This window comes from Hypanus sabinus, chromosome 5 (genome assembly GCF_030144855.1).
Source record: "Hypanus sabinus isolate sHypSab1 chromosome 5, sHypSab1.hap1, whole genome shotgun sequence".
Lineage (NCBI taxonomy): Eukaryota > Metazoa > Chordata > Chondrichthyes > Myliobatiformes > Dasyatidae > Hypanus > Hypanus sabinus.
Genome location: NC_082710.1, coordinates 75,893,552 through 75,921,449, shown reverse-complemented (window position 1 = coordinate 75,921,449; position 27,898 = coordinate 75,893,552). Strand labels below are relative to the sequence as shown.

Sequence of the window (27,898 nt, the reverse complement as noted above, 5' to 3'; positions counted from 1 at the left end):
CTTTGATTCCTTACCATAAATGTATGCTCTCTAATGGTAGACATTTAGACCCTGGAGTTAAAATATATCAATTGTCTATCTATACCTCTTATAATTTTATAGACTTACCTCAACCTCTGCCACTCCTCTCCTGAAATTATTTGCCATCTGATCCTGCATCTTTGTAAACTTCTGTACCTTCTACAAGCCTCCACATCCGATTTATAATGGTGTGAGAATACTCCAGGTGCAGCCTCACCAGAATTTGATAAAGCTACATTTAAACCATCTTTATCTATGACACATTTTTCCCTCTGGAGTTAGTCATATTATGTTATGGATGCTGAATACCACAAATTACATTTTTCATTTTGAGTGACAGCTAACTCTTAACAATGGAGAATTTCATGTCTGTGTCATGGCCAGTTTTCCTCAAGGTGTATTTGTTGCAATCAGGATAAGACCTTTTTTCTTGCTGAGACAAATAGTGGCATTCCTTGTACTTTAAGCTCTACTGCAATAAACTCACAAATCCTTCTTTTTGTATTTATAGAATGTAACAGCACCAATTGACAAAGTGAAGAAGGTGTTTTGCTCACATAGCTTTCTTCTGTTGGACATTCATAAAGAGCTGGGGCTTCGTTTTACAGTTGTGCAAGATGTTGATGAGTATGTATCTGAGATATTGTATGCAGTGCTGGTTATGTAGCTGTAGGAAGGCTGTTGTTAATTGAGAATGAGTCCAGAAAAGATTCTCAAGAATGTTGCCTGGTCTGGAGGACCTAAGTTATAAGGGAGACTGGATAGGCTGGTCTATTTTCCATACAGCATAGAAGACTGAAGGGTGATTTTATAATAGTAGATAAATTCATGAAGGGAATAGATAAGGTGAATGACTAGAGTTTTTTTTCCAATTTAGGTGAGGTAACCAAAGGGCATGAATTTGAGGTGAGAGGAGACAAATTTAAAAGGGACTTAAGGAGCCAGTTTTTCCACACGGAGGATAGTAGCTTTCTGGGAAAATGTTGGTGGCAGGTACAGTTCCAAATTTTAAAAGGCATTTGGTCATGTGCATGAATGGAAAGGGTTTAGAGAAATATGGGGCAAACGCAGGCAAGTAGGACTAGCTCAAGTATGGACAAATTAGGCTGAAGGGTTGATTTCAAAGTTGTACAATTTTTTGGCACTATCACTCCATGGCACTAACAACAAAGGAACTGGTGGGGCTGAGGGATGCTCGGAGCCAAGTACCTGGTCCTAAGCAGTTTGTCTGGAATATATAGCTTGTTACTTCTTCTAAAAGAATGAGTTCAAAGTCTTTGAATTAATTAATTTGATCCATTTTTGTTATTTATTTATTTTATTATTTGGTAATAGAATATGGAACAGGCCTTTCTGGCCCAATTAGCCAAACAGCCCAGCAACCCACCCCACCAAATATCTCACTCATGCACACCTCCTCATTGCTATCTGAGATTACAGCAACAACAATGGTATAATGTATGCATTTACTTGATCATGCTGTACTTGGCTACACAGTCGTGCATGTAGGATAGTGGTCCCCAACTACCGGGCCGCGAGGAAACAATATGAGTCAGCTGCACCTTTCCTCATTCCCTGTCACACCCACGGTTGAACTTGAACGCACGCAAGGTCATTATGCACGGGAGGTCGCCTAAACATTGATACCCTTGCACCGAGGATCACTGGTAGGCGTCAGGTAACCAGCTGCCTTGCACAGCCGGCGAGAAGCGCCGATGCTATTGGCCTGGAGTGCGGACAGATGGGCGCCGCCTCTAAACCTGTTTAGCACACCGAATGTTTGTGGGGAACCCGGTGCTAAAATATTCGCAGATGACCTGATTCGGGCTCAGGGTTTCGTAAGTAGCAGAGCAGCTTCCTCGCTGTGATCTCCTGAAAGTGATCCTTTGAGCCAAACTTTTGTCAGCCTATAGATCCTACCTACCTACAAGGGGGGAGTGGGCATGCGCCCTGTCGCTCTCCTCGCTCGGTCGGTCGCTTTCTCCGGATTGCGACCACCGCAGCCCTGGTACGGGGACCTCTGGCCCTTACCTTGTCCTCTCACTGGTGTGTTGTAATGATTTTATATGTTCATACGAGGAAAATATGCACTGTGTATTTAATATCCAAAAGTTACTTAAAATGTTATGATATTGACTTATAAGTGAGTTATAATTGACTTATCACTATGTTCATGCGAGGAAACTGTGTGCTGTGTGTTTAATATTAAATTCATTAGGTAAAGCCTTTTAGAAACAAAATTGAGTGTATTAGCCACTTATTAGTGACTTATAGTTGACTTATCACCTATATTCTGGTTGATATTAACACCCACACCGCGCCCCCCCCACCCCAGCTGGTCTGCAAAAATATTGTCAATATTAAACTGGTCCGCGGTGCAAAAAAGGATGGTGACCCCTGATGTAGAGAAGTTGAGCAGTGGGCTAAGCACACATCCTTGACATGCAGTTTTTTTGAGATTATTAAAGGGGACAGCACTGTCTATCTGGAATAGAATTTCAAGCTACCTAACTAGAATTCTAATGATATAGTGAGCATTAGAGATCAGCATAGTTAAACCAGATAGCACCAGATCCTTCGGTTCAATCCTGACCTGAGGTTCTGTCATTGTGTAATTTGCAGGCTTGTCCTGTGACTGCCTGGATTTTACCCACTCCTATGATTCTCTCCCATTTTGCAAAAAAGTACAGATTGGTGGGTTAAATGGCCATTATGGATTGCCCTTTTTGTCTAAGTGAATGGTGGCATCTGGGAGAGGTTGATGAATTGTGTGGGAAATTAGAACTATAGGAGAATGTCAGATCAGTATAAATTCACCATGGACATAGTGGCCCAAGGGACCGGTTTCCATTCTGTATCTTTCTATTTTGTTGAGCAGAACAAAATGCTTTACCGAACTACACAGAGTGGTGGTTGTGTGGAAAACACTGCTAAGAGTGGTGGGAGAGGCAGATACAGTAGGGACTCTTGGATAAGCACATGAATGATAGAAAAAGTTGTAGGAGGGAATGGTTAGATTGATCTTAGAATAGGTTAAAAGGTCGACACAACATTGTGGGCTGATGGGCCTGTACTGTGCTGTAAAGTTCTATGAAATGTGGTCACTATTATAATTTAGGAATAAAAACACAAAACTTCTGCATAGCAAGCTTCAACAAAAAGGCATTGAGATAATTGTCCGATTAATCTGGTTTAATAATGTTGGTTGAAAAATAAATATTCGCCAGGACTCCAGGGTAATCTCTCCAAGACTTCCTTAAATATATTATGTAATCCTTTAAGACTATAAGATATAGGAGCAGAATTAAACAATTTGGCCCATTGGTCTGCTTCACCATTTTATCTTGGCTTACTCATTTACCTTCTCAGCCCCAGTCTCCTACCTTCTCCTTATATCCTTTCATTTCCTGACTAATCAAGAATCTATCAACCACTGCTTTAAATATATGTAAAGAAATGGCCTCCACAGCCGCCTGTGGCAATGAATTCCACAGATTCACCTCTCTTTGGCTAAAGAAATTCCTCCTCATCTCCATTCTTAAAGGACGCCCCCTTTATTCTGAAGCTGTTTCTGGTCCTAGACTCTCCCAGCATCGGATACCTCCTCTCCACATCTACTCTATTGAGGCCTTTCAACATCAATATATTTCACTGAATTCCAGTGAATACAGGCCTAGAGCCATCAAACGATCTTCATATGACAAGCCTCAGCCTAAGAGTCATGGTCATAGAAAAGTACAGCACAGAAACAGGCCCTTTGGCCCATTGTGTCCATGCTAAACCATTTATGCTACCTACTCCCATCAACTTGCACTGGGACTGTAGCCCTACGTACCCCTAGCATCCATGTACCAATCCAAACTTCTCTTAAACATTGATACCAAGCTTGCACATACCACTTGTGCTGGCAACTCCTTCCACACTCTCATGACAGCCTTTGTGCAGTTCCCTCTTAAACTTTTAGTAAATACAAGTACACTGCAGATGCTGTGGTCAAATCAACACGTACAGACAAGCTGAATGAACTCAGCAGGTCGTGCAACAGCCGTTGAAAGGAGCTGTCAACATTTTGGGCCGAGACCCTTCGTCAGGACCCTTAAACTTTTCACCTTTCACCCTTAATCAGTGGAAAAAGCCTGCTTGAATTTACCCCATCTGTGCCACTCATAGTTTTAAACCTCCATCAAATCTTCTTAATCTTTTAAGTTCCAAAGAATAAAGTCCTAACTTCTTCAATCTTTCCATATACAGTAACTCAGGCCTTCCAGACCTGGCAACGTTCTGGTAAATTTTCTCTGTACTCTTCAACATTATTTACATCTTTCCTGTAGGTAGGTGACCAAAACTGCACACAGTACTCCAGGTTAGACCTCACCATTGTTATATACAACTTCAGCAGAACATCGCACCTCCTGTACTGAATACTTTGAAGGCCAATGTACCAAAATCTTTCTTTATAATCCTTTCAATGAATTGAGGACCTGTATTCCCAGATCCCTTTGTTCTACCACACTGCCCTACCGTTTTTATGTAAGTCTTGCCATGTGCAGCACTCATACTTGTTTGCATTAAGTCCCGTCTGGCATTTTTCAGCCATTTTTCCAGCTGGTCCAGATCTCGGTGCAAGCCATGATCATCTTCCTCACAGTCCAGTACACCTTAATCTTGGTGTCATCTACAACTTTGCTGATCCAGTTAACCATATTATCATCTAGATCGTTGATATAGTTGATGAACATCAACAGACCCAGCACTGATCTCTGCGGTACTCCACTAGTTACAGGCCCTCATTCAGAGAGGCAACCATCTACTACCACTCTCTAGCTTCTCCCACAAAACCAATACCTAATCCAATTTATTATCTCATCATCTTGACCAATCTCCTATGTGGGATCTTGTCAAATACCTTGCTAACGTCCATGCAGACAACATACACTGCATTGCCTTCATCAACTTTCCTGGTAACTTCCTCAAAAAATTCTATATGATTGGTTAGACACAACCTAACATGCACAAAGCCATGCTGACTATCCCTAATCAGTCCATGTCTATATATATATATCCAGTTCCTTAGAATACCTTCAAATAACTTACCCACTACTAATGTCAGGCTCATATGCCTATAATTTCCTGGTCTTTTTTAAACAGCAGAACAACATTAGCTATCCTCCAATCTCCTGTCACTAAGGATAACTTAAATATCTCAGCTAAGGCCCTGGCAATTTCTGCACTTGCTTCCTGCACTTGTTTCCTGCAGGGTCTGAAAGAACACCTTGTTAAGTTCTGGCTATTTATCCCCCCCCCCCTAATTTTCCTCAAGACAGCAAACACCGCTTGTGATCTGTATTGCGTCCATGAGTTGATGCTGTTTTGCCTTACTTCTATAGTCTCTGTACCTGTCTCCTGAGTAAATACAGATGCAAAAAATCCATTTGACATCTCCCCCACCTTTTTTGGATCAACGCATGGATTATTATTCTGATCACCTAGAGGACCAATTTTATCTCTTGCAATCCCTTTGCTCCGAACATGTCTGTAGAATTCCTTATGATTCTCCTTCACCTTGTCTTTTAAGGCAACCTCATGCCTTTTAGCTATTCAATTTCTCTCTTAAATGCTCTCTTGCATTTCACATATTCCATAAGCACTTCATTTGTTCCTACCTGCCTATACCTGCTACGCATCTCATTTTTATTCATTAACCAGGGCCTCAATATCTCTTGAAAGCCGAAGTTCCTAAACCCTTCTATTCTGAAAGGCACATACAAGTTTTATACTCTCAAAATTTCACTTTTGAAAGCCTCCCACTTACCAACTACAGCTTTGCCAGAGTACAGCCTGTTCCAATCCACAGTTGCAAGATCCTTTTGAATGCCATCAAATCAGTTTTTTTGTCCAAATTAGAATTTGAAACATTGTAATCAAGCAGCACACACAAAATGCTGGAGGAACTCAGCTGGTCAGGCAGCCAGGTAGCATTGTAATCAAACTGTTCTACACACACTTCGCTCACCTTCCCTGTCTGATTTCCGATTAGGAGATCAAGTATTGTGCACTCTCTTGATGGGACTTCTATGTACTGATTAAGGACATAAACTTTCCTGAACGCTTCTGACAAACTCTGTCCCATCTAGAGCTTTTACAGTATGGGAGTCCCAGTCAATATATGCAAGTTAAAATCACCTACCATAACAACATTATGTTTCATTAAACAGTCTGCGATCTCTCATCAAACGTGTCCCTCTAAGCTCCTCCAACTTTTGGGCGGTCTGTAATGTAGCCTTAATAGCATGGTCATACCTTTCTTTTAACTCAGTTCCACCCATAACGTCTCACCGGGTGAGTTCTCCAGTCTGTCTTGCCTGAGCACTGCCATGACATTTCCCTTGACAGCATAAGAAGGGAAATGTCTTCTTTAGTTTGCACTACTTATTCAATACTACTCTGAATTATTGATGTAGAGTCAAGTAATAGAGCACAGAAGTAGGCCATTTGGCCCAATGTCAATGTGTCTACAAAGGCTGGCCTTATTTGCCCACATTTGAGCTCCAGCCCTTTAAATCTTTCATATGTATAAAGTTATCGAAAAGTTTTCTAAGTGACATTATTGTCCTTTCTCCAGCAGCTCATGCTCTAAATGTTTCACCACATGTGAAAAAATTACACCTCAGGTCTCTTAAATGTTTACCCTCTTACCTAAAACCTGTGCCCTGCAGTGCATCATTCTCCAACCCTGGGGAAATCTGTGTGTTCAACTTATCTATGCCACACATGATTTTTATAAACCTCTATTTAAGGTTAAAAAAAAGCAGCATGTCTCATGGAATTCCATGTTTTCCCAAGACTTGGGCAGCTGTGGTGCTGTCACAGTGCTAATAAAGGGAGCTGTTCACAATTGCTGTCTCCTCCCATTTAGCTTCTGCATCAGAGCAGTCCTACAATAAGCACCCTTATCTCCATCCTAGCAAGAAATTAGTTAGGTTTAATTTAACAATACAGTATTTGCCACTTCAGTGTTAGAGTATTTGGTCTTATTTCCCCAACCCCTCCCCAACAGTTGTACCATTGAGGGGTTATATTCAAACTGTAGAAAATTAGATGATGATCTGAGTTTGAATTGTGTATGACATGGACCAATTTCACCCCAAATTTTCTCACATATGATACAGAATAGATTTTCAGCTTTTCATTGCACCTGTGCATAAATGTACTTGTGCATGTGACAATAAACTCAACTATTACTTTGACTTTAATCATACCTCCTTTTTTTTTAACAGGCACCCCTGCAGATTCATGCAGCAATGCTGGCTTTGGATAGATTTCAGGAGCAACACAAACATCTGCCAAACATAGGGTAACTATTTGTGCATCACTTTGCAAGGATAAAGGTAGAAATATTAATAATGTGACCAGAAATGAGTGCATTGCATTCATGAAAGGGCTTTTCAGTAATAACAGGCTTGAGTGTATCAGTAAAGCTGAATTTTTGTGTAAAATCACCACTTCACTTGGAAGTGACACGAGGTTGCTAGAGGCTTGCTAATTTATAATACAATGTTGAATATACTGTTGATAGTTAAATACTTGGAATTTATTTTCAAACATTTGTAGGAAAGACTATAGGCTGTATTACAGGGGCTTCAATCACAGGGACAAGAATCTGCACTGCAAGGAAGCACAGTGACACAACAGAGAGTACTACTGTTATGTAGTTACACTGAGCCTAGCTTGATCTACATCTTGAATGCACTCTGTGCACAGTTTGCATGTTCTGTCTGTGGCTGTGTGAATTTCTTCCACCTACAAAAAGTGCTGGCAAATTAATAAGCAGCTCTACATTGCTTTACTGTTGGTAGCAAAAGATTCAGGAGGTGGGGAAGAGAGAATATGAGGAATTGAATTAGGAAATGGAACTGATGAGAATACTGTGGGAGCTGTATGGGACTTGCTGGACTTGATAATGAATATGTGTCTTAACTGAATAGAAAAGAAGAAAGTAATATTGGGGGTAAGGTTAACAAAGCCGAAGGAGTTGGGATAGCTGAATAGATTGATAGATACAGAAATATTTTTGCGAATACAGTCGGGCCTCCTTATCCGCGAGTTCCGCATGCGCAAATTCAAACAACCACGAATTGAGAAAACCCGGAAGTGCTCTTCCAGCACTTGTTGTTTGAGCATTGTTTGTCTCGCGTCTCATTCATTCAGTACTTCGTTCTTGTTAAAAAATGGCTCCTAAAGAGCAATTAAGTGGACAAAGTAATTCCTCAAAGGCTAAGTGCTATCTCTCGCCGAGAAAGTAGGAATATTAGATCCTTTGAAAAGTGACATGTTGCATTCCGAAGTGGGCCGTAATGGAACATTCGCACAATAAAGCAGAAAGAAGCTGAAATTTGTGGAAGTGTTATTGCTGCCCCTACAATGGCAAAAATGGTCTCTCTGGTTCGTGATAAAGTGCTTGCAAAGACTGAGAAAGCATTAAGTGTGTGGCTGGAGGACATGTCACAGAAGCATATGGCTGTGGATGGCCAAATTATACGTGAAAAAGCTCTTAGTCTCTATGAGCGCTACTGTGACGGGGTTGATGAGAGCAAGAAAAAAGAGTTTAAGGCTAGTAAGGGTAGTTTGTTCGCTGCTTGTGTTGTGAGCGAGAGGAATATGTAGTTCTTTTCTTGTCAATATTCTGTAAACATTACAGTATAACTAGTTACATAGCATTTACAAACCCCATTTCCAGAAAAGTTGGGATATTTTCCAAAATGCAATAAAAACAAAAATCTGTGATATGTTAATTCACATGAACCTTTATTTAACTGACAAAAGTACAAAGAAAAGATTTTCAATAGTGTTACTGACCAACTTAATTGTATTTTGTAAATATACACAAATTTAGAATTTGATGGCTGCAACACACTCAACAAAAGTTGGGACAGAGGCATGTTTACCATTGTGTTACATCACCTTTCCTTTTAATAACACTTTTTAATTGTTTTGGAACTGAGGATACTAATTTTAGTAGATTTGCAATTGGAAATTTTGTCCATTCTCGCTTGATTTTAGACTTAAGCTGCACAACAGTCCGTGGTCTCCATTGTCTGATTCTCCTCTTCATGACGTGCCATACATTTTCAATAGGAGATAGATCTGGACTGGCAGCAGGCCAGTCAAGCACACGCACTCTGTGTCTACAAAGCCACACTGTTGTAGCCTGTGCAGAATGTGGTCTGGCATTGTCCTGCTGAAATAAGCATGGATGTCCTGGGAGGAGACGTCACCTTGATGGCAACATATGTCTCTCTAAAATCCTAATATACACCACAGAGTCAATGGTACCTTCACATACATGCAACTCACTCATGCTGTGGGCACTGATGCTCACCCATGCCATCACAGATGCTGGCTTTTGCACCTTTCGCTGATAACAATCAGGATGGTCGTTTTCATCTTTGGCATGGAGAACGCGACGCCCATTTTTTCTGAAAACTAGCTGAAGTGTGGACTCATCTGACCACCTCAGATGGTTCCACTGTCTTTCGGTCCATCTGAGATAAGCTCAGGCCCAGAGAACTCGCTGGTGTTTCTGCATAGAGTTGATGTATGGCTTCTTCCTTGCGTAGAACAGTTTCAAGTTGCATTTCTGGATGCAGCGACGGACTGTGTTAAGTGACAATGGTTTTCCAAAGTACTCCTGAGCCCAGGTGACTATAATTGTCACAGTAGCATGACAGTTTCTTAGGCAGTGCTACCCGAGGGTTCGAAGATCACGCGCATTCAATAGTGGTTTCCAACCTTGCCCTTTACGCACTGAGATGTCTCTGAATTTTCTGAATCTTTTCACAATATTATGTACTGTAGATGTTGAAAGACCTAAATTCTCTGCAATCTTGCATTGGGAAATGTTCCTTTTGAACTGACTAACAATTTTCTCATGAATTTTGGCACAAAGGTGTAAGCCACGACCCATCCTTGCTTGCAAAGACTGAGCCTTTGATGGACGCTACTTTTATACCCAGTTATGATACCTCACCTGCTACCAATTAGCCTGCTTAATGTGGAGTCTTCCAAACTAGTGTTACCTGATTATTCTGTGCATTTTTCAATCTTACTTTAACTCTGTCCCAATTTTTGTTGAGTGTGTTGCAGCCATCAAATTCTAAATTTGTGTATATCTACAAAATACAATTAAGTTGGTCAGTAAAACTATTGAAAATCTTTTCTTTGTACTTTTGTCAGTTAAATAAAGGTTCACGTGAATTAACATATCACAGATTTTTGTTTTTTTTGCATTTTGGAAAATATCCCAACTTTTCTGGAAATGGGGTTTGTACATTGTGTTAGGTATTATAAGTAATCTAGAGATGATTTAAAGTATATGGGAGAATGTGCGTAGGTTATATGCAAATGTTACGCCATTTTATATAAGGGACTTGAGCATCCGCAGGAGGTCCCGGAACCAATCCCTGGCGGATAAGGAGGGCTGACTGTATAGAAATTTCAGTGATTAAAACAGTAGTAAATTGATTATTATATAAGAATGAATGATTGAAGATTAGGGGAATATAGATGGTGAAGAACAGATTGTGTTCTGCAATGGCCTTGCATGTAATCAATGTAATGCAAGTAGAGGCAAGCTAAAATGTTTGCTTAGGTGTGTTTATTTTGAAGAAGAGGTACAAGGAGAATTAAATCAGAGAGCAAGAGGCAGAGTGAATTGAGGATTAAAATCTGAAAAGGTTAGGAGTGATAAAGTGCAAAATCTACCAAAGGAAGCTTTAAGGAGTTTGTGGAAAAGGAAAATGCATTCTTCGTTTGAGTTTTGCATTGTAGCTTACTCTTGTCCTAATGCTGATTGTAGCAGACTTATCAATAATAGTTGTTTTTTATTTGTATCAAGATGTCTTCAGGATGCGGAGGAACTCGTGAAATTGGCTTTAACTGTAAGTGAATCACTGAAGAATAAGGTGAGTGATTATTTTTAGCAAAAGCACCTTTTTGCATAATCAGTGCCAAAATATATGATTGTTGTTGTCTAAACTATTTGCTTTAACGCCAACATTATCTGTACCTTCCATTGAGTACCCAGTCAAATGCACTTGTTATTTTCTGAATTCTCAGTTAATTATGAAATAGTGCTATTCTTACAATAGAAAATTTATGTGATTTTATATTGGTTCACAACAGGAAGGAATACAAGTCACAAAAATTAATGCAAATTAAATCTTTTAGACAACACTTTATACCGAGTCAATGCAAATCAATTGTCACATCTCTGTTTCATTGCAATTAGTATGCAGTTTTGTCATACTTGGACCATTGAACAGTAAAGCACCAGAAAAGGTCCTTCAGTCTAATTATCTGACTGTACTGAATATGTAATTTAGTATAGCAGTTATATGCTTCATTTGAGGTTGCCCATCAGCCTCTAACAGACTAGGGAAAACAGTCCAAGTTAACCCACCTTCTTCTTGTATTAATACTCTCTAATCCAGGCAATGATCTGGTAAAAACAGAAAGGACTGCAGATGCTGGAGTCAACTTGGCAGTTCAGATAAGAGGGGTGATTGCCAGTAATCCTGCCTCAGGTTCATGTCAATTCTCTGACTGTCACCAGGCCAGAGCTCCCAACTCTGCCATCGGATCCCATTGTTCTTTGGTCTTCCAATGCTATCAATGATGCCACACTGGCCTGCACCCACTCCTGAAAACACCTACTTTCTTCAAGCACCCACCACGTTACCCCACCCACAACCTCCCTATGCTGATCCAGCACCTGTCTCCCTCTGACCCCCCCCCCCCCCTTTTCTGATTCTAAGTGGTCTGTACTCAGCAGAAGTCTCACCCTGCAATGACTTCTTAATGACATGTCTGAAATGATGTTGGGGTCTTTTTCCATTGCTTCTACCTTGGTGCCTGTGAAGGCTCACTGGTTTCCTTGGCTGCATGTCTAGAGAATACACACTCTGGCCCCACCAAGCCTGTGAGATTTAGATTGCTGTCCCATTCCAAACCCCAGTTTGTGTGCTTGCTGTTTTATTTGCAACCCTGTTCCAACTCAGTTCCAAGAAACAACAGACAGCACACTGTGTACGATTAAAGGAATTATCTATGAATCTTAACTAAAGGGTTAGTAAGGAAAAGAAAGCAAAAACAACAAGGGCCCATTGTAATTAAACATTCAAATGTACACCAGTTCAAATGTTCAAAGGTACAATTTAATGTCAGAGAAATGTATACAATATACATCCTGAAATGCTTTTTCTTCACAACCATCCATGAAAACAAAGGAGTGCCCCAAGAATGAACGACAGTTAAATGTTAGAACCCCAAAGTCCCCCTCAGCTTCCTTCCCTCCCGCGCATAAGCGGCAGCAAGCAACAATCCCCCTCCCCCCACTGGCAAAAATAAAGAGCACCCGCTACCAGCACTCAATCGTGTGCAAAGCAATAACAAAGACACAGACTTGCAGTTACCCCAAAGACTACATTGTTCACCCAGTAATTCGACATGCTGCAGGCTCGCTCTCTCTTAATAAAGTGACTCCATTTTGGAGCTCAATTTACCAATCCTCAGTCAATCTCAGCACCTGGCTCCATTGAATCACAATCTCCCCACCAGGTCGTATTCTGTGACCGGTTCTCTCCAGTATCTTCTCTCTTCATTTCTCGCCTACAAAAGCCCCAAGGCCAACCTTGGTGTCCCTCACCGAAAAATAACCCCAGTTCCACCATCCTAATTGGATGGCTCACATTCCTCATCATCGCTTATCCTCGACAATAGAGCAAACAGGTTGAAAGCAGAACAACTGCTAAATGAAATACCTACAGCATAACAGTAAAATTGTGAACCAGGGCGTACACCTATTTTATATGATCATAAGACATAGCAGCAGAATTAGGCCATTTGGCCCATTGAGTCTGCTCTGCCATTCAATCGTGGCTGATTCTTTCTTCCCCTCCTCAGCCCCACTCTCCAGCCTACTCCCCATAACCTTTGATGTTATGTCCAATCAAGAACTGATCAAGCTCTGCCTTAAGTACACACAACGACCTGGCTTCTGTAGCTGCCTGTAGTAACAATTCCACAAATTTACCACTCACTGGCGAAAGAAATTTCTCTGCATCTCTGTTTAAATGGACAGCCCTCTATCCTGAGGCTAGGCCCTCTTCGAGATTCCACCACAATGGGAAACATACTTTCTACATCTCCTCTGTCTAGGCCTTTCAACATTCAAAAGTTTTCAATGAGATCCCCCCCCCCCCCCAATCCATCTAAATTCCAGCGAGCACAGACCCAGAGGTATCAAACATTCCCAGGATCATCCTTGTGAAGCTCAGGTTTGTCGGGCACTATTTTCCCTTAAGGAAGCTATGCTGAATTTGTCTTTTCTTGTCCTGTTTCACCAAGTACTCCATAACCTTATCCTTAACAATTGACTCCTGCATCTTCCCAACCATTGAGTTCAGGCTAACTGGTCTATAATTTCCTTTCTGCTGCCTTCCTCCTTTCTTAAAGAATGGAGTGACATTTGCAGTTTTCCAGTCCTCTGGCACCATGCCAGATTCCACTGATTGCTGATAGATCATTACTAATGCCTCCACAGTCTTTACCACCACCTCTTTCAGAACCCTAGGGTGCAGTTCATCTGGTCGGGTGACTTACGTGCTCCCCGACAGAAGGGATTACACTCATTATTCTGCTCCCCATTCTGTATATACAAGAATAGACTATTTTATAACATTTGGAAAAGATAAAGACAAAATAAACACCTGTGGAATTGGGACAATAGATGTGAGTGACCATGCACCTATATATTTATCTGTTGATTTTGACTTACAACAAAAGGATACAATTTGGAAACTAAATTCAAGCCTACTCAATGATCCATACTTTAAGGAACAAATTTAAAAAGAAATTGGTCTCTACTTAGAATTCAATGATAATGGAGAGGTTTCACTCATTTTATGGGATACTCTGAAGGCTGTCTTAAGAGGGAAAATTATAGCAATATCTTCATATAAGAAAAAATAAGGAATAAAACATTAGAGGAATTACAAAATATGCGGAAGGAACTAGAGAAAAAACACAAATTGAATTTGGCACAGCTTACATTAGAGGAAATTAATAAAAATAGGAATGAAATTAATAGTTTGGCTATGCAAGAAATCAAGAAAAATTTAATGTTTCTGAAACAGAGACATTACGAAAGTGGATCTAAGTCTATGAAAATACTGGCGTGGAAACTGGAAAAAAAAGCTGAAAATACAATTCATAGAATTAGGGATCCAAGAACAAAAATGATAAAAAAAAAATAAGCTAAGCGAAATTCAAGAAGCTTTTGAAGTGTTTTACAAAGTTCCAGGGGGGAAGCATAACCCAAATTGACACCTTCCTGAATTCTCTAGATTTACCCACTTTAAGAGAAGCACAAAATAGAACAATGACTGCTGATATAACTGAAGTTGAATTAAAAGCTGCAATTAGTAGGCTTAAATTAAGCAAGTCACCAGGATCAGATGGGTATATGGCAGAGTGGTACAAAGAATTTAAAAATGAGTTAATTCCTGTTTTACTCCCTACGCTGAACTGGGCTCTAAAAAAGGCACAAATGCCACCCAGTTGGAAGGAAGTGATAATCTCAGATATACCGCAAGAAGGCAAGAATAAAATGGAATGTGGGTCATTTAAACCAATATTCATTCTTAATGTAGATTATAGATTATTTACCTCCATCATGTCCAAACGATTAGAGGAGTTTCTACCTATACTGATACGTAACGATCAGACAGGTTTTATATGACAATGCCAAACACAAGACAATATACGAAGGACACTTCACATTATGGATCATATACAAAAAAATAAAAGCGAAGCAATAGTGATAAGCATGGATGCTGAAAAGGCATTTGATTTGGTTAATTGGAATTTTCTTTTCAGAGTTTTACATAGATTTGGTTTCCAAGACACAATTATTAAAACTATATAGACACTATATGACAACCTTACTGCTAGGATTAAAATCAATGGATATTTATCAAATAGTCTTACCCTAGAAAGGGGCATGAGACAGGGTTGTGCATGGTCACCGCTATTCTTCGCATTATATCTGGAACCATTAGCTCAATACATCAGACAAAATGAAGATATCGGGAATTACTATTAAAGGGACAGAGTATAAATTGGCTTGTTACGCGGATGATATTTTGATCAATCTAGGGCAACCAACATACTCTTTACCTAAATTGGTGCAATCCTTTGAACAATATGGTCAATTATCAGGATACAAGATCAACATAGATAAAACCCAATTACTTTCATATTACTATAGCCCACCAAGAGAAATTGAAAGTAGATATTCCCTGGGCATGGCAAAAAGAGTGTTTCAAATATTTGGGCATCATTATGCCAAAAGATTTGGCAAAATGATCAGAATGTAATTATTAGCCTTTATATAAAAAAATTAAGGAAGATATGGCAAAATGGAACCTGATTCCTCTCAGTTCAAGGATTAAGTCTATTAAAGTGAATATACTGCCCAGACTTGTATCTCTTTCAGACCCTACCAATAGAGATTAATCAAAATCAATTCAATGAATGGAACAAGATAAATTAAGGTATATTTGACAAAGTAAAAGGCCTAGAGTTTGTCTCAAAATTTTGCAATTAGCAAAGGGAAAGGGGGGATGGGGCCTACCTTCTCTTAGAGATTATTATTTTGCAGCACAGTTGAGAGCTGTGATATGTTGGTGCAACCCATCATATGATGCTCAATGGAAAAACATTGAGGAGCGGGTACTTCCCATCCCCAAACAAGCAATTTTGGATGATAACAACCTGCAAAGGTACATAAATACTATTGACAACCCATGGGTGAAATTGACTCTTAAAATATGGAAAACTACTATAAAAGAATATAATCTAGAGGGAGATATTGCAATTCTTAAATGGTGTGCATATGACTCTGACTTTACACCGAATAAACTGGATGCTAGATTTAAGGACTAAACAGCTAAAGGAATAACAGTTCTTTGCAACATAATAAAAGAAGGAACACTGTTCAGTTTTGAAATGCTTAAAGGGGAACACTTATTAGGAAAACAAGATTTTTATCGGTATTTACAGGTGCAAGAATATGTTAACAGGATGCTTAAAAATGTAAGCAAGACAAGTACATGCTTGATAGAGCTATTTAGAAAAGCATCTAATTCAGATAATGGTAGTAGAATCATTTCAAGCATGTATAAGGGTTTGTTAAATCTTAAAACACATTCGACTTCATACATTAAAACAAAATGGGAGAAGGAAGGAGGGATAGTTATATCTGAGGAAGAATGGACAATAGTATGGAGGTATCAATAGAAGTGTACCAGTTCACAGAAATAGAGGGAGTTCAGATGGAAAAACTTGATAAGATATTTTATTACACCCCCACAGAAATCCCATTATGATAGTAACCTCCCTGTTTGCTGGAGAAATTGTGGAAATCAAAATGCAACTCATTAACACATTTTTTGGGACTGCCCTATTATAAAAAAACTATTGAAGGGGGATTTACAATGCCCTACAAGACATCTTTAAATGTGAAATACCCTTAGAGAGTAAGACCATATATTTTGGGTATATACCTCAAGAATGGTTGAAAAGAGATAAATATTTAATGAATACACTGTTGGTGGCTGGTAAAACGACTCTTACTAGGAAATGGTTATCACAGGAGAGCCCAACTTTAAATGCATGGATGGAAATTACAATGGAGATTTACAAAATGGAGAAGATAACAGCAGCTGTTAATCATAAGCTGGAACAATTTGATTCAAACTGGGAAAAATGCTTTAACTACATAATGCCTCATCGGCCTGATTTTATTCTCACAAATCAATGAATATGTTGTAAAAACAAAATCACTCCCTACTTGTACATAGTTCTTTCCTTTTGCTTGTTTTTTCTTTCCACTCTTGTCTATAAGTGTATACCTCAGATAAATACTATGTGGAGATTTGTGATATATATGATTATATGATATATATGTACAATGTTTGAAATACATCTTATGGAAATGTTTGTTTGATGATGAACTTCAATAAAAAAAATAAATAATATAAAAAAAAGTCAGGACAGGCTGCTTGGAGCCTGAACTTGTACATCTTGTAGGGAATTATGAGATATTTAATTGCATTTTATTTTATTAGCAGTCACCTTATAATTTGAATATTCAATAGTTACTGTTTTTGATAATGTGGAAATAATCCAGAGTGCATTTGACAAAAATAATCTTTAATTTATCTGTTGGTAGCAGAATCATGAAGCCTGTTTTTTCGTTCTACAAGTGGTGTAGCGCTGGAGATACTGAAATCGTTTAATTCCTTTGATAAAGTGATCTTGAAACTCATCTTTTAAATGCTTAGCTAGATTTCATTGATTTTTGAAATAAAAAAGTTCAAAGTTAATGTTATTATCAAAGTGCATATTTGTCACCATATCCAATTCTGAATTTTTTTTGTGGCCATGTTCAACAAATCTCTAGAATAGTAACTATAACAGAACAATGAAAGACCGCCCAACTAGGATGTTCAAGCAGAGTGCAGAAAATAGCAAACTCTGTCAAAGGAAATATAAATAAATACTATAAATATTGAGACCATGAAATGAAGAGTTCTTTAAAGTGAATCCGTTGGCTGTGGGAACATTTCAATTATGTGCACGTGGAGATGAGTGAAGTTATCCCCTATCATGGAAGAGCCTGATAGTTGATGGGTAATAACTGTTCCTGAACCTGGTGGTGTAGGTCCTGAGGCTCTAGTGGCAGCAGTGAGGTGAGAGCATGTCCTGGGTGGTGAGGATCTTTGATAGTAGATACTGCTTTCCAATGACAGTGTTTCATTTAGATGTGCTTAGTGGCTGGGAGGGCTTTATCTGTGACGGACTGGCCTGAACCACTATTTTTTGTAGGATTTTCTGTTCAAGAGCATTGATGTTTCCATACCTGGCTGTGGTGCTCTCCACTACATTTCCATAGAACTTTGTCAAAGTTTTAGGTGTCATGCCAAATTTCTGCAAACTCCTAAGGAAGTAGAGGTGTTGCTGTGCTTTCTTTATAATTGTACTTACAGCTAATCTGAAAGACCTAGGAATTTAAAGGAAAAGACATAAATTTTCAACAGTTTGGGCAGCAACACTATATAGGGAAACAGTATTTACAATTCATGTAAATATGCTGCAATTTTTTAAGTATATTTTTGTATATTGCAGACTGCAGTTAATCATGATATTGTTAAGTGGCTTTCACGGACAGCAAGAGGATGTTTGCCCCCTATTGTTGCTGCTTTTGGTGGAATCATTACCCAGGAAGCTTTGAAGGCACTCACGGGAAAATTTTCTCCACTTCAGCAGTGGGTTAGTTTTTTTATACGTTTAAGCCTGTTGACTGTTTTAAAAAAAAGAATTTTATTGATTCAGAGAATCTTGTGTTTGTTTTGCTTTATAGCTGTATTTTGATGCAACAGAGTTATTTCAGACTCTAGAAGGTACAAACGGTGATCAGTTCCAACCACGGTAAGTGTAGAGTATCAGTTTAAGTATGAATTTGATGGATAGGAGAACACGATTTAAATGTTGGATATTCAACACCTACTTGGAAGTGTTGAATTATTCCAACCCATTTCATAGGGCTGACTGATAGCTGGAAGTGATAGTTGCATATGATACTATTTTACTAAACATTGATACAGCAGTGCAGCACAGGAACAGGCTCTTCTGCTCATGATGTTTATGGTGACTAAGGCAACGTAACTAATCCCAACTGTCCACATAAGATCATATGTCTCTTTGCTCTGATCAAATGCTTCTACCACTACCCAAGAAAAAGCTTGCCTCCTTTAAACTTTCTCCTTTTTACCTTAAAGCTATGCCCTCTAGTTTTTGACATTTCTACCTTGGGGAATAAAAATAATGACTAACTGCCTGCCCTATCTAAGCCTTTGTAAATTTATATATTTCTATCCAGTTGCCCTTCAGCTTTTGACCTTCCAAGCTTGTCCATCCTTTCCTTGTAGCTGATACATTTTAATACTGACAACATCCTGGTCAATTTTTTTCTGCACCCTTCCCAAAGCATCCTTCCTAAAAAGAGGTGAGCAGAATTTAAGACAGTATTCCAAATTTGGCCTGGCCAACATTTTATAAGCTACAACATGGCTTCCCTGCTTTTATACTCAACACCTGACCAATGAAGGCAAGTGTGTTATTACTGGTTACAGTTTTTATTGTATTTATTGTGTAGGATGTCAGCATTACTAGTAAGATCAATGTTTGTTACTTTTCCATATCGTCTTTGAGAAATATTAGTTCGTTGTATTATATTGAAGGCATTCCATGTTGCTGTTCCTGTTGTTGAAATAACAATAATTCCTACCAATAATTCCAGTGTTGCTTCATTGTTGTTTTAAAGAACTCAAGCAGTGCTAGTTGTTCAAATCATTATGGCTTTTTCTTCACAGTAATGGTGGGAATGGTTGGATGTTTAAGCTGATGGATTAGTTTTACTTGAATACATTAGAATTAGAAACAACAGATGGCCACTAAGCTCTACGATTCTTCTCCACATTCAATGAGTCTATGGCTCCTTACTACCTATTATATAAAAATATTCCAAAGTATTTCACTTGTTAAATGGGTGACATTTTATATTGTAAGCTGTAGCTTTAGATGTCCAAGATGTAACTTTCTTTCCAAATCCACCTAATCAAGACTTCTCGGACTCATGTATGTTTCCAAAAAATAATCAGCTGTCACTCTATGGAACTCCACTGAAGTCTAACTTGTCCAAACTTTCCTCATAAGACAACCCAAGTTTCAGTGTAGTAATACTTATGATTTGTTCATTTATAAGCTATGCTCTCCATTCATATTAGCACATTTGTCCATAATTCTTGGTTGTCTGTTGGTATTTATAATTAACTTGTCCTTTATAGAGGGGATCGATATGATGCTCTGCGTGCATGTGTTGGACAATCAATCTGCCAAAAGCTCAGCAACCTCAATGTTTTTATGGTAAGTATGTTTAAAAAGCACCTAAGGGAAGCATTTCACACTATCATTGGGACTAACAATGTATTAGATTATAAAGGCTAATGTCAGCTGATACGATGGGAGCAAAATCCTTGCGGTAGTTGTTGGATCCTGAGAACTTTGTGCTCCAAAGGTTCTTCAGAAGTCAAGAATAAAGCATAAAACCTATTGCTTTTGATCATTTGGTAAGTGTCACAAGAGAGGAAAACCAAGAAGAGCTGAGGGAGCGAAAAAAAAAACAAAAGAAAAAGCATATACAAACAAAAATTCCAGCAATAACAATTAACCTATAAAATAGCCAGATTCAATTGGTGTGACACCTGCTACTGAAAACTAAGAATCTTCTAAAATAATTCAGAAGCAGTTTTACTGCATTTGCTGGAAAATTTGTTGAGCAATTACTTGTATATGTGTGATTGTATAAAAAATACAAGCCAGCATTGGAAAGTTAAACTACATAAAATATACAAGGAAAACAGCAATCCGGATCCTAATTCAACATTCCCCTCTTTGATTCTAAAGCACAGCTTAAATAACAAAAGTATAAAATAACTAAACATTCACTCTTGAGTTATGAAAACATCAAATGATATTTATAGAATTACATTTCATTGTTGGGTACATTGTCTCTGTGAGGATGTACACCTGCTTGAGTTTGAGCAGTCCTATTGATCATGACCCTCATACAAGTAATTGAGATGGAAATTATGATATGGCATTTCAGGGCAAATGTTATGATTCATAATATTGAATAATCCCAGCTTCCCAGATTTAATTTGGTCCATTCAAAGAAATCACATCCATTATATGTTGTTTTTTAGCTGCTGTTTTACGAATATGATAAGTCATATCAGTTATTTCCTCTGACTCCCAGATATATAATTACCGTAGATTCCGGACTACAGAGCGCACCTGATTAAAAGCCGCACGCTCTAATTTTAGAAAGAAAATCAATTTAGTACTTGTACAGGCCGCACCGGATTTTAAGCCGCAGGTGTCCCACGTTGTAATATGAGATATTTACACAGAAAGATATTACACGTGAGGATTTTTTAACTTATAATTAAATCCGTATGGTAACATAAACAAATACATATTGCAAATGCTTTTTTTCGAACAGTGCCTGTAACACAGCTACTTTTAAATATACATACGTATCGGTAACACACAAATTACGTTGCGTATACTTTTTTACTGAACAGTGCACGAACAACATTCCAATATCTCCTAACGACTGGTAAAAAAATATATATATACTGCAGCCTACCAGGAAAAGTTATTGATCGCCTTCTTCATCTTCCTCCTGCACACTAAAACCATCAAAGTCCTTCAGTGTCCGAATTGAACAACCTCAGGATCTTGTTACTCACTTCAGTCTCTTCGTTGTCGCTCTCACTTGAGTGCACACGGTCCTCTTCATCACGCAGCAGTCCAGCCTTTCGAAACCCGTTGGTGATGGTGGATGTTGTGACACAGCTCCACGCATTTAGGATCCACTGGCAGACTTGAGTTAAAGATGCTCTTCGCATGCGTCCTGTTTTGGTAAAGGATTTCTCGCCGCTCGTCATCCAAGCCTCCCACTCAACGCGCAGTGCCACTTTAAATGCCCGGTTCACGCTGATGTCCAGTGGCTGCAAATACTTCGTGGTGCCCCCAGGAATCACAGCTGGAATTGAGTTTGTACTCTTGATGGCAGCTTTCACTGAACTTTCCTTGTCAGCCGCTTAAAAATCACCATCGGTAGAAGCTTTAGTCCGGATGCTGTGCAGCTCAGAACATAAGTAAAATGCGTTCTCTCATGGCCACTTGTTTTCAGTGTGATGGACGAGTCACCTTTTTTATTAACAGTCCGAGTGAGAGGCAGGTCAAACGTCAAAGGTACTTCACCATATTTATGATATAATCTGGCCCGATGGGATTCTCCGCTATCTTTGTTTGAGTGAATGTGCGGAAGTTAGCAAGTTTTTCCTCGTGGTCGGAAGGGAGCTGCTGACACAGAGCCGTGCGTACCCTGACAGACAGGCCTTCTCGTCTCATAAATCTAAAACACCACGATGGCCCACCTCTAAAATCTTCGATTTTCATTTTGGTGGTGATTGCTTTAGCCTTCAGTCTGATCTGCATGGTGGAAACACCACGGCCGCCTGCTCTCTGTGTGTTAACCCAGTCTTCAAGAAAGTTTTCAAGTTCGGGCCATCTGCTATGATTACCTCTGAAAGCCTTTGTCGTCTTTTTGCATCGACTCAGTTCTTCACGCTGGCGTCTCCACCGTCTCACCATCGATTCATTTATGCCAAGATTTTGTGCAGCAGCTCAATTTCCTTCTTCAACCGCCAGATTGATCGCCTTTAACTTAAAAGCTGCATCATATACTTTTCTTCGAGTGTTTTCCATGTTGATGAGGGTGAGTACAAATGACTGATTTACAATAATTTAATTGTGAAAGTGCGCTTGATTTATCATACAATTTCATTGGACCTCTGTGCACTACTCAATTTTATTGGTCTACTGTTACGAGGCAAAATGTTTTTGGCGGCATGAAAAAAAAACATGCATTAGCCGCACCGTAGTATAGGTCGCAGTGTTGCAGCAGGGTTCAAAGCGTGGGAAAAAAGTAGCGGCTTATAGTCCGGAATTTACGGTACAATGTTCCTTGCTTTTTTCACCCCTTAACTGCAAAGAAAAAATCTAATTCCTTACAATTTTGGAGAACCATCTTGTGCATTTCAATCATTTATGTTGTTACTGATCTGTAAGGCTCTAACGGTGTCATTGTTTACATTGTAAAGCCGCAGCAACATTTTTGATCAGTTAAGACTGGTAAAAATACAACTACCATGAAAAACGTTAAAGTCAAAGAAAAGTACAGCACAGAAACAGGCCCTTTGGCTCATCTAGTCTGTGCCAACCATTTAAACTGCATTAAATTCCATCTGCCATTTTTCAAGCCTGTTTTTCCTGCTGGTCTAGATCCCTATGCAAGCCATTATGGCCTTCCTCGCTGTCCACTACACCCCCAATCTTGGTGTCATCTGCAAATTATCCAGAATAAACATCATGTTCACCAGTGAACCACACTGGTCAATGTCTTAGAAACACAGAAACATAGAAAACCTACAGCACAATACAGGCCCTTCCGCCCACAGAACTGTGCCAAACATGTCCTTACCTCAGAAGCTACTTAGGGTTACTTATAGACATCTATTTTCCTAAGCTCCATGTACCTATCCAGGAGTCTCTTAAAAGATCTCTCATCCTCCGTCACTCCAAGGAGAAAAGGCCGAGTTCACTCAACCTATTCTCATAAAGCATACTTCCTAATCCAGGCAACATCCTTGCAAATCTCCTCTGCACCTGTTCTATGGTTTCCACATCCTTCCTATAGTGAGGCAACCAGAACTGAGCACAATACTCCAAGTGGGGTCTGACCATGGTCCTATATAGCTGCAACATTACCTCTTAGCTCCAAAGCGCAATCCCACAATTGATGAAGGGCAATGCACCTTATGATTTCTTAACCACAGAGCCAACCTCCGCAGCAGCATTGAGTGTTCTATGGACTCAGACTTCAAGATCCTTCTGATCCTCCACACTGCCAAGAGTCTTAACATTAATACTATATTCTGCCATCATATTTGACCTACCAAAATGAACCACCTCACACTTATCTGCGTTGAACTCCATCTGCCACATCTCAGCCCATTTTTGCATCCTATCAGTGTTCTGCTGTAACCTCTGACAGCCCTCCACACTACCTACAACACCTCCAACCTTTGTGTCATCAGCAAATTTACTAACCCATCTTTCCACTTCTTCATCCAGGTAATTTATAAAAATCATGAAGAGCAGGGGTCCCAGTACAGATCCCTGAGGCAGACCACTGCAGAATATGACCTGTCTACAACCACTCTTTGCCTTCTGTGGGCGAGCCAGTTCTAGATCCACAGAGCAATGTCTTCTTGGATCCCATGCCTCCTCACTTACTTAATAAGTCTTGCACGGAATACCTTGTCAAATGCCTTGCTGAAATCCATATACACTACATCTACTGCTCTACCTTCATCAATGTGTTTAGTCACATCCTCAAAAAATTGAGTCAAAAAATAGAGTCATCCTGCGCAGCTGGATGCAAAACTGGGCTGAGAAGCTTTACAAGGATGTTGCCTGGGTTGCGGAGGATGAGAGGTGACCTGATAGAGGTGTATAAAATGATGAGAGGCATTGGTCGTGTGGATAGTCAGAGGCTTTTATCCTGGGGCTGAAATGTTTGCCACAAGAGGACACAGGTTTAAGGTGCTGGGGAGTAGGTACAGAGGAGATGTCGGGTAATTTTTTTATGCAAAAAGTGGTGAGTGCGTGGAATGGGCTACCAGCAACGGTGGTGGAGGTGGATACGATAAGGTCTTTTCAGAGACTCCTGGATAGGTACATGGAGCTTAGTAAAATAGAGGGCTATAGATAAGCCTAGTAATTTCTACAGTAGGGACATGTTCGGCACAACTTTGTGGACTGAAGGGCCTGTAGGTTTCCTATGTTTCTATAAGATGAACTGATCTCCATAAGTCATAAAGATGAAACATTCTTTTCAACATTTTAAGCAAGATTAGTGTATTATTTTTGTTTTGTACAATTTTACAGTGAAAGAAGGGACAGGAGCACCATGCAAAACTTTGGGCACTCCAAGAGATTTGAGCTCTCAGATAACTTTTACCAAGGTTTCAGACCTTAATTAGCTTGTTAGGGCTAGGGCTTGTTCACATTCATCATTCAAAAAGGCCAGGTGATGAAAATTTCAAAGCTTTATAAATACCCTGACTCCTCAAACCTTGTCCCAACAATCAGCAGGCATGGGCTCCACTAAGCAGCTGCCTAGTACTCTGCAAATTAAAATAAATGATGCCCATAAAGCAGAAGAAGGCTATGAGAAGATAGCAAAGCTTTTTCAGGTAGCCGTTTCCTCAGTTCATAATGTTCATAAGAAATGGCAGTTAACAGGAACAGAGAACTGCTCGTAGCATTGCTTGAAAGGTAAATCAAAACCCATATTTGACTGCAAAAGACCTTTAGGAAGATTTAGCAGACTCTGGAGTGGTGGTGCACTGTTCTACTGTGCAGTGATACCTGCACAAATATGACCTTCATGGAAGAGTCATCAGAAGAAAACCTTTCCTGCATCCTCACCACAAAATTCAGCGTCAGAAGTTTGCAAAGGAACATCTAAAAAAGACATGCATTTTGGAAACAAGTCCTGTGGACCGATGAAGTTAAAATAGAACTTTTTGGCCGCAACGAACAAAGGTATGTTTGGAGAAAAAAGGGTGCAGAATTTCATGAAAAGAACTCCTCAAGCACGGGGCTGGATCGATCATGCTTTCAGCTTGTGTTGCAGCCAGTGGCATGGGGAACATTTGTAGAGGGAAGAATGAATTCAATTAAATACCAGCAAATTCTGGAAGCAAACATCACACCATCTGCAAGGAAGCTGAAGGTGAAAAGAGAATGGCTTCGACAACAGGGTAATGATCCTAAACACACCTCAAAATCCACAATGGACTACCTGAAGAGGCACAAGCTGAAGGTTTTGCCATGGCCCTCACAATCCCCTGACCTAAACATCATTGAAAATCTGTGGATAGACCTCAAAAGAGCATTGCATGCAAGACGGCCCAAGAATCTCACAGAACTAGAAGCCTTTTGCAAAGAAGACTGGGCGAAAATCCCCCAAACAAGACTTGAAAGACTCTTAGCTGGCTACAGAAAGTGTTTACAAGCTGTGATACTTGCCAAAGGGGTTGTTACTGGATACTGACCATGCAAGGTGCCCAAACTTTTGCTTTGAGCCCTTTTCCTTGTTTGTTATTTTAAAATTGCAAAAGATGGAAATCAAAAAGTAGTCTTGCTTAAAATATTAAAGAAATGTGTCATCTTTAACTTTATGCCTTTTGGAAATCACGTCACCTTTTACTCGCTTTGCTATTCACAGTAACAGAAATTTTGATCAGAGGTGCCCAAATTTTTGCATGCCGCTGCATAAAAAACTTAGAGGATTGTGGAAACTTTGCTGGGAGGTGGGTATAAAAGGAGGGAAGAAGTTATACTTCCATGCTTTGGACATACTAGGTTGAATAATTTGTTCAGAATTAATGTGCATGATGTGGCACTTGTCAAGAAACATTGCAGGTGTAAAGGTGTAAAGGAAACACAGAATTGCTAAATTGAGATCTTTGGGATAGACAGTTTGTTAGGCTACCACTGTCATTGTAATATTTGACTTTCTGAAAACCATCAGACTTTTCGATAGTATTTGAGCTTTTCTTTTGGAGTGGGGAGGCTTCTCGTCTCTTTGTTCCACACTCCACTTCAGTAGGTGGTGCCAATGTGCCTTATATTGATTTGCCAACCATCATTAAACTTTACAACAAGAAAAAGAATTTTCCACATGATGTCTCACTAAGTCTATGTCATCTTTCTACCACTTAGAATGAAATAGCTATTTATTTCAGTAGGAAATATATCCACTCTCATACACAATATCCTGGGGTGAATATTTCTTTTAGAATACTGTTCAGCTATGTACCAAGTGCATTCACTGGCTTCATAAACTACCTGATCCTCATTCTTAACCGATATGAGACCATCATTAGAACTTATTCCAACCAAATTATCTTTTGATGTATACTGAAACAATTCCATAAAATATTAGCTGCTTAAGAAGGTAGCTTATAAATGTTAATTTACTCTAATTAGCTAATGATATATATAATTATCTGGAAAGACAGGATCTGATTAGGATAGATTTGTGCGTGGAAGGTCATGTTTGACAAATCTTATTGAATTTTTTTAAGAGGTTACTAGGAAATTTGACGAGGGTAAAGCAGTGGATGTTGTCTATATGGACTTCAGTAAGGCCTTGACAAGGTTCCACACAGAAGGTTAGTTAGGAAGGTTCAATCATTAGGTATTAATATTGAAGTAGTAAAATGGATTCAACAGTGGCTGGATGGGAGATGCCAGAGAGTAGTGGTGGATATCTGTTTGTCAGGTTGGAGGCCGGTGACTAGTGGTGTGCCTCAGGGATCTGTACTGGATCCAGTGGTGTTTGTCATATACATTAATGATCTGGATGATGGGGTGGTAAATTGGATTAGTAAGTATGCAGATGGCATACATAAGGTAGGTGGCGTTGTAGATAATAAAGTAGGTTTTCAAATTTGCTGAGAGGTTTAGGCCAGTGGGCTGAACAATGGCAGATGGAGTTTAATGCTGATAAGTGTGAGGTGCTACATTTTGGTAGGAATAATCCAAATAGGACATACATGGTAAATGGTAGGGCATTGAAGAATGCAGTAGAACAGAGTGATCTAGGAATAATGGTGCATAGTTCCCTGAAGGTGGAATCTCATGTGGCTAGGGTGGTGAAGAAAGCTTTTGGTCTGTTGGCCTTTATAAATCAGAGCATTGAGTATAGGAGTTGGGATGTAATGTTAAAATTGTACAAGGCATTGGTAAGGCCGAATTTGGAGTATTGTGTACATTTCTGGTCACCGAATTATAGGAAAGATGTCAACAAAATAGAGAGAGTACAGAGAAGATTTACTAGAATGTTACCTGGGTTTCAGCACCTAAGTTACAGGGAAAGGTTGAACAAGTTAGGTCTTTATTCTTTGGAGCGTAGAAGGTTGAGGGGGGAATTGATAGAGGTATTTAAAATTATGAAGGAGATAGATAGAGTTGATGTGGATAGGCTTTTTCCATTGAGAGAAGGGGAGATTCAAACAAGAGGGCATGAGTTGAGAGCTAGGGGGTGAAAGTT

General features: G+C 39.4%; 1 protein-coding gene across 4 annotated transcripts in view; it reads left to right on the top strand.

Annotated features, from left to right (window-relative positions):
• uba6 (ubiquitin like modifier activating enzyme 6) overlaps nt 1-27,898 on the top strand; it is a 336,534-nt gene that overhangs the window by 114,715 nt on the left and 193,921 nt on the right. For all 4 annotated transcript variants that reach the window (XM_059970138.1, XM_059970139.1, XM_059970137.1 and 1 more), the window contains 5 exons: nt 7,299-7,375; nt 10,916-10,982; nt 18,268-18,411; nt 18,503-18,570; nt 19,989-20,067. In XM_059970138.1, coding sequence (XP_059826121.1) covers nt 7,299-7,375; nt 10,916-10,982; nt 18,268-18,411; nt 18,503-18,570; nt 19,989-20,067 — 435 coding nt within the window. The remainder of the gene's footprint in view (nt 1-7,298; nt 7,376-10,915; nt 10,983-18,267; nt 18,412-18,502; nt 18,571-19,988; nt 20,068-27,898) is intronic.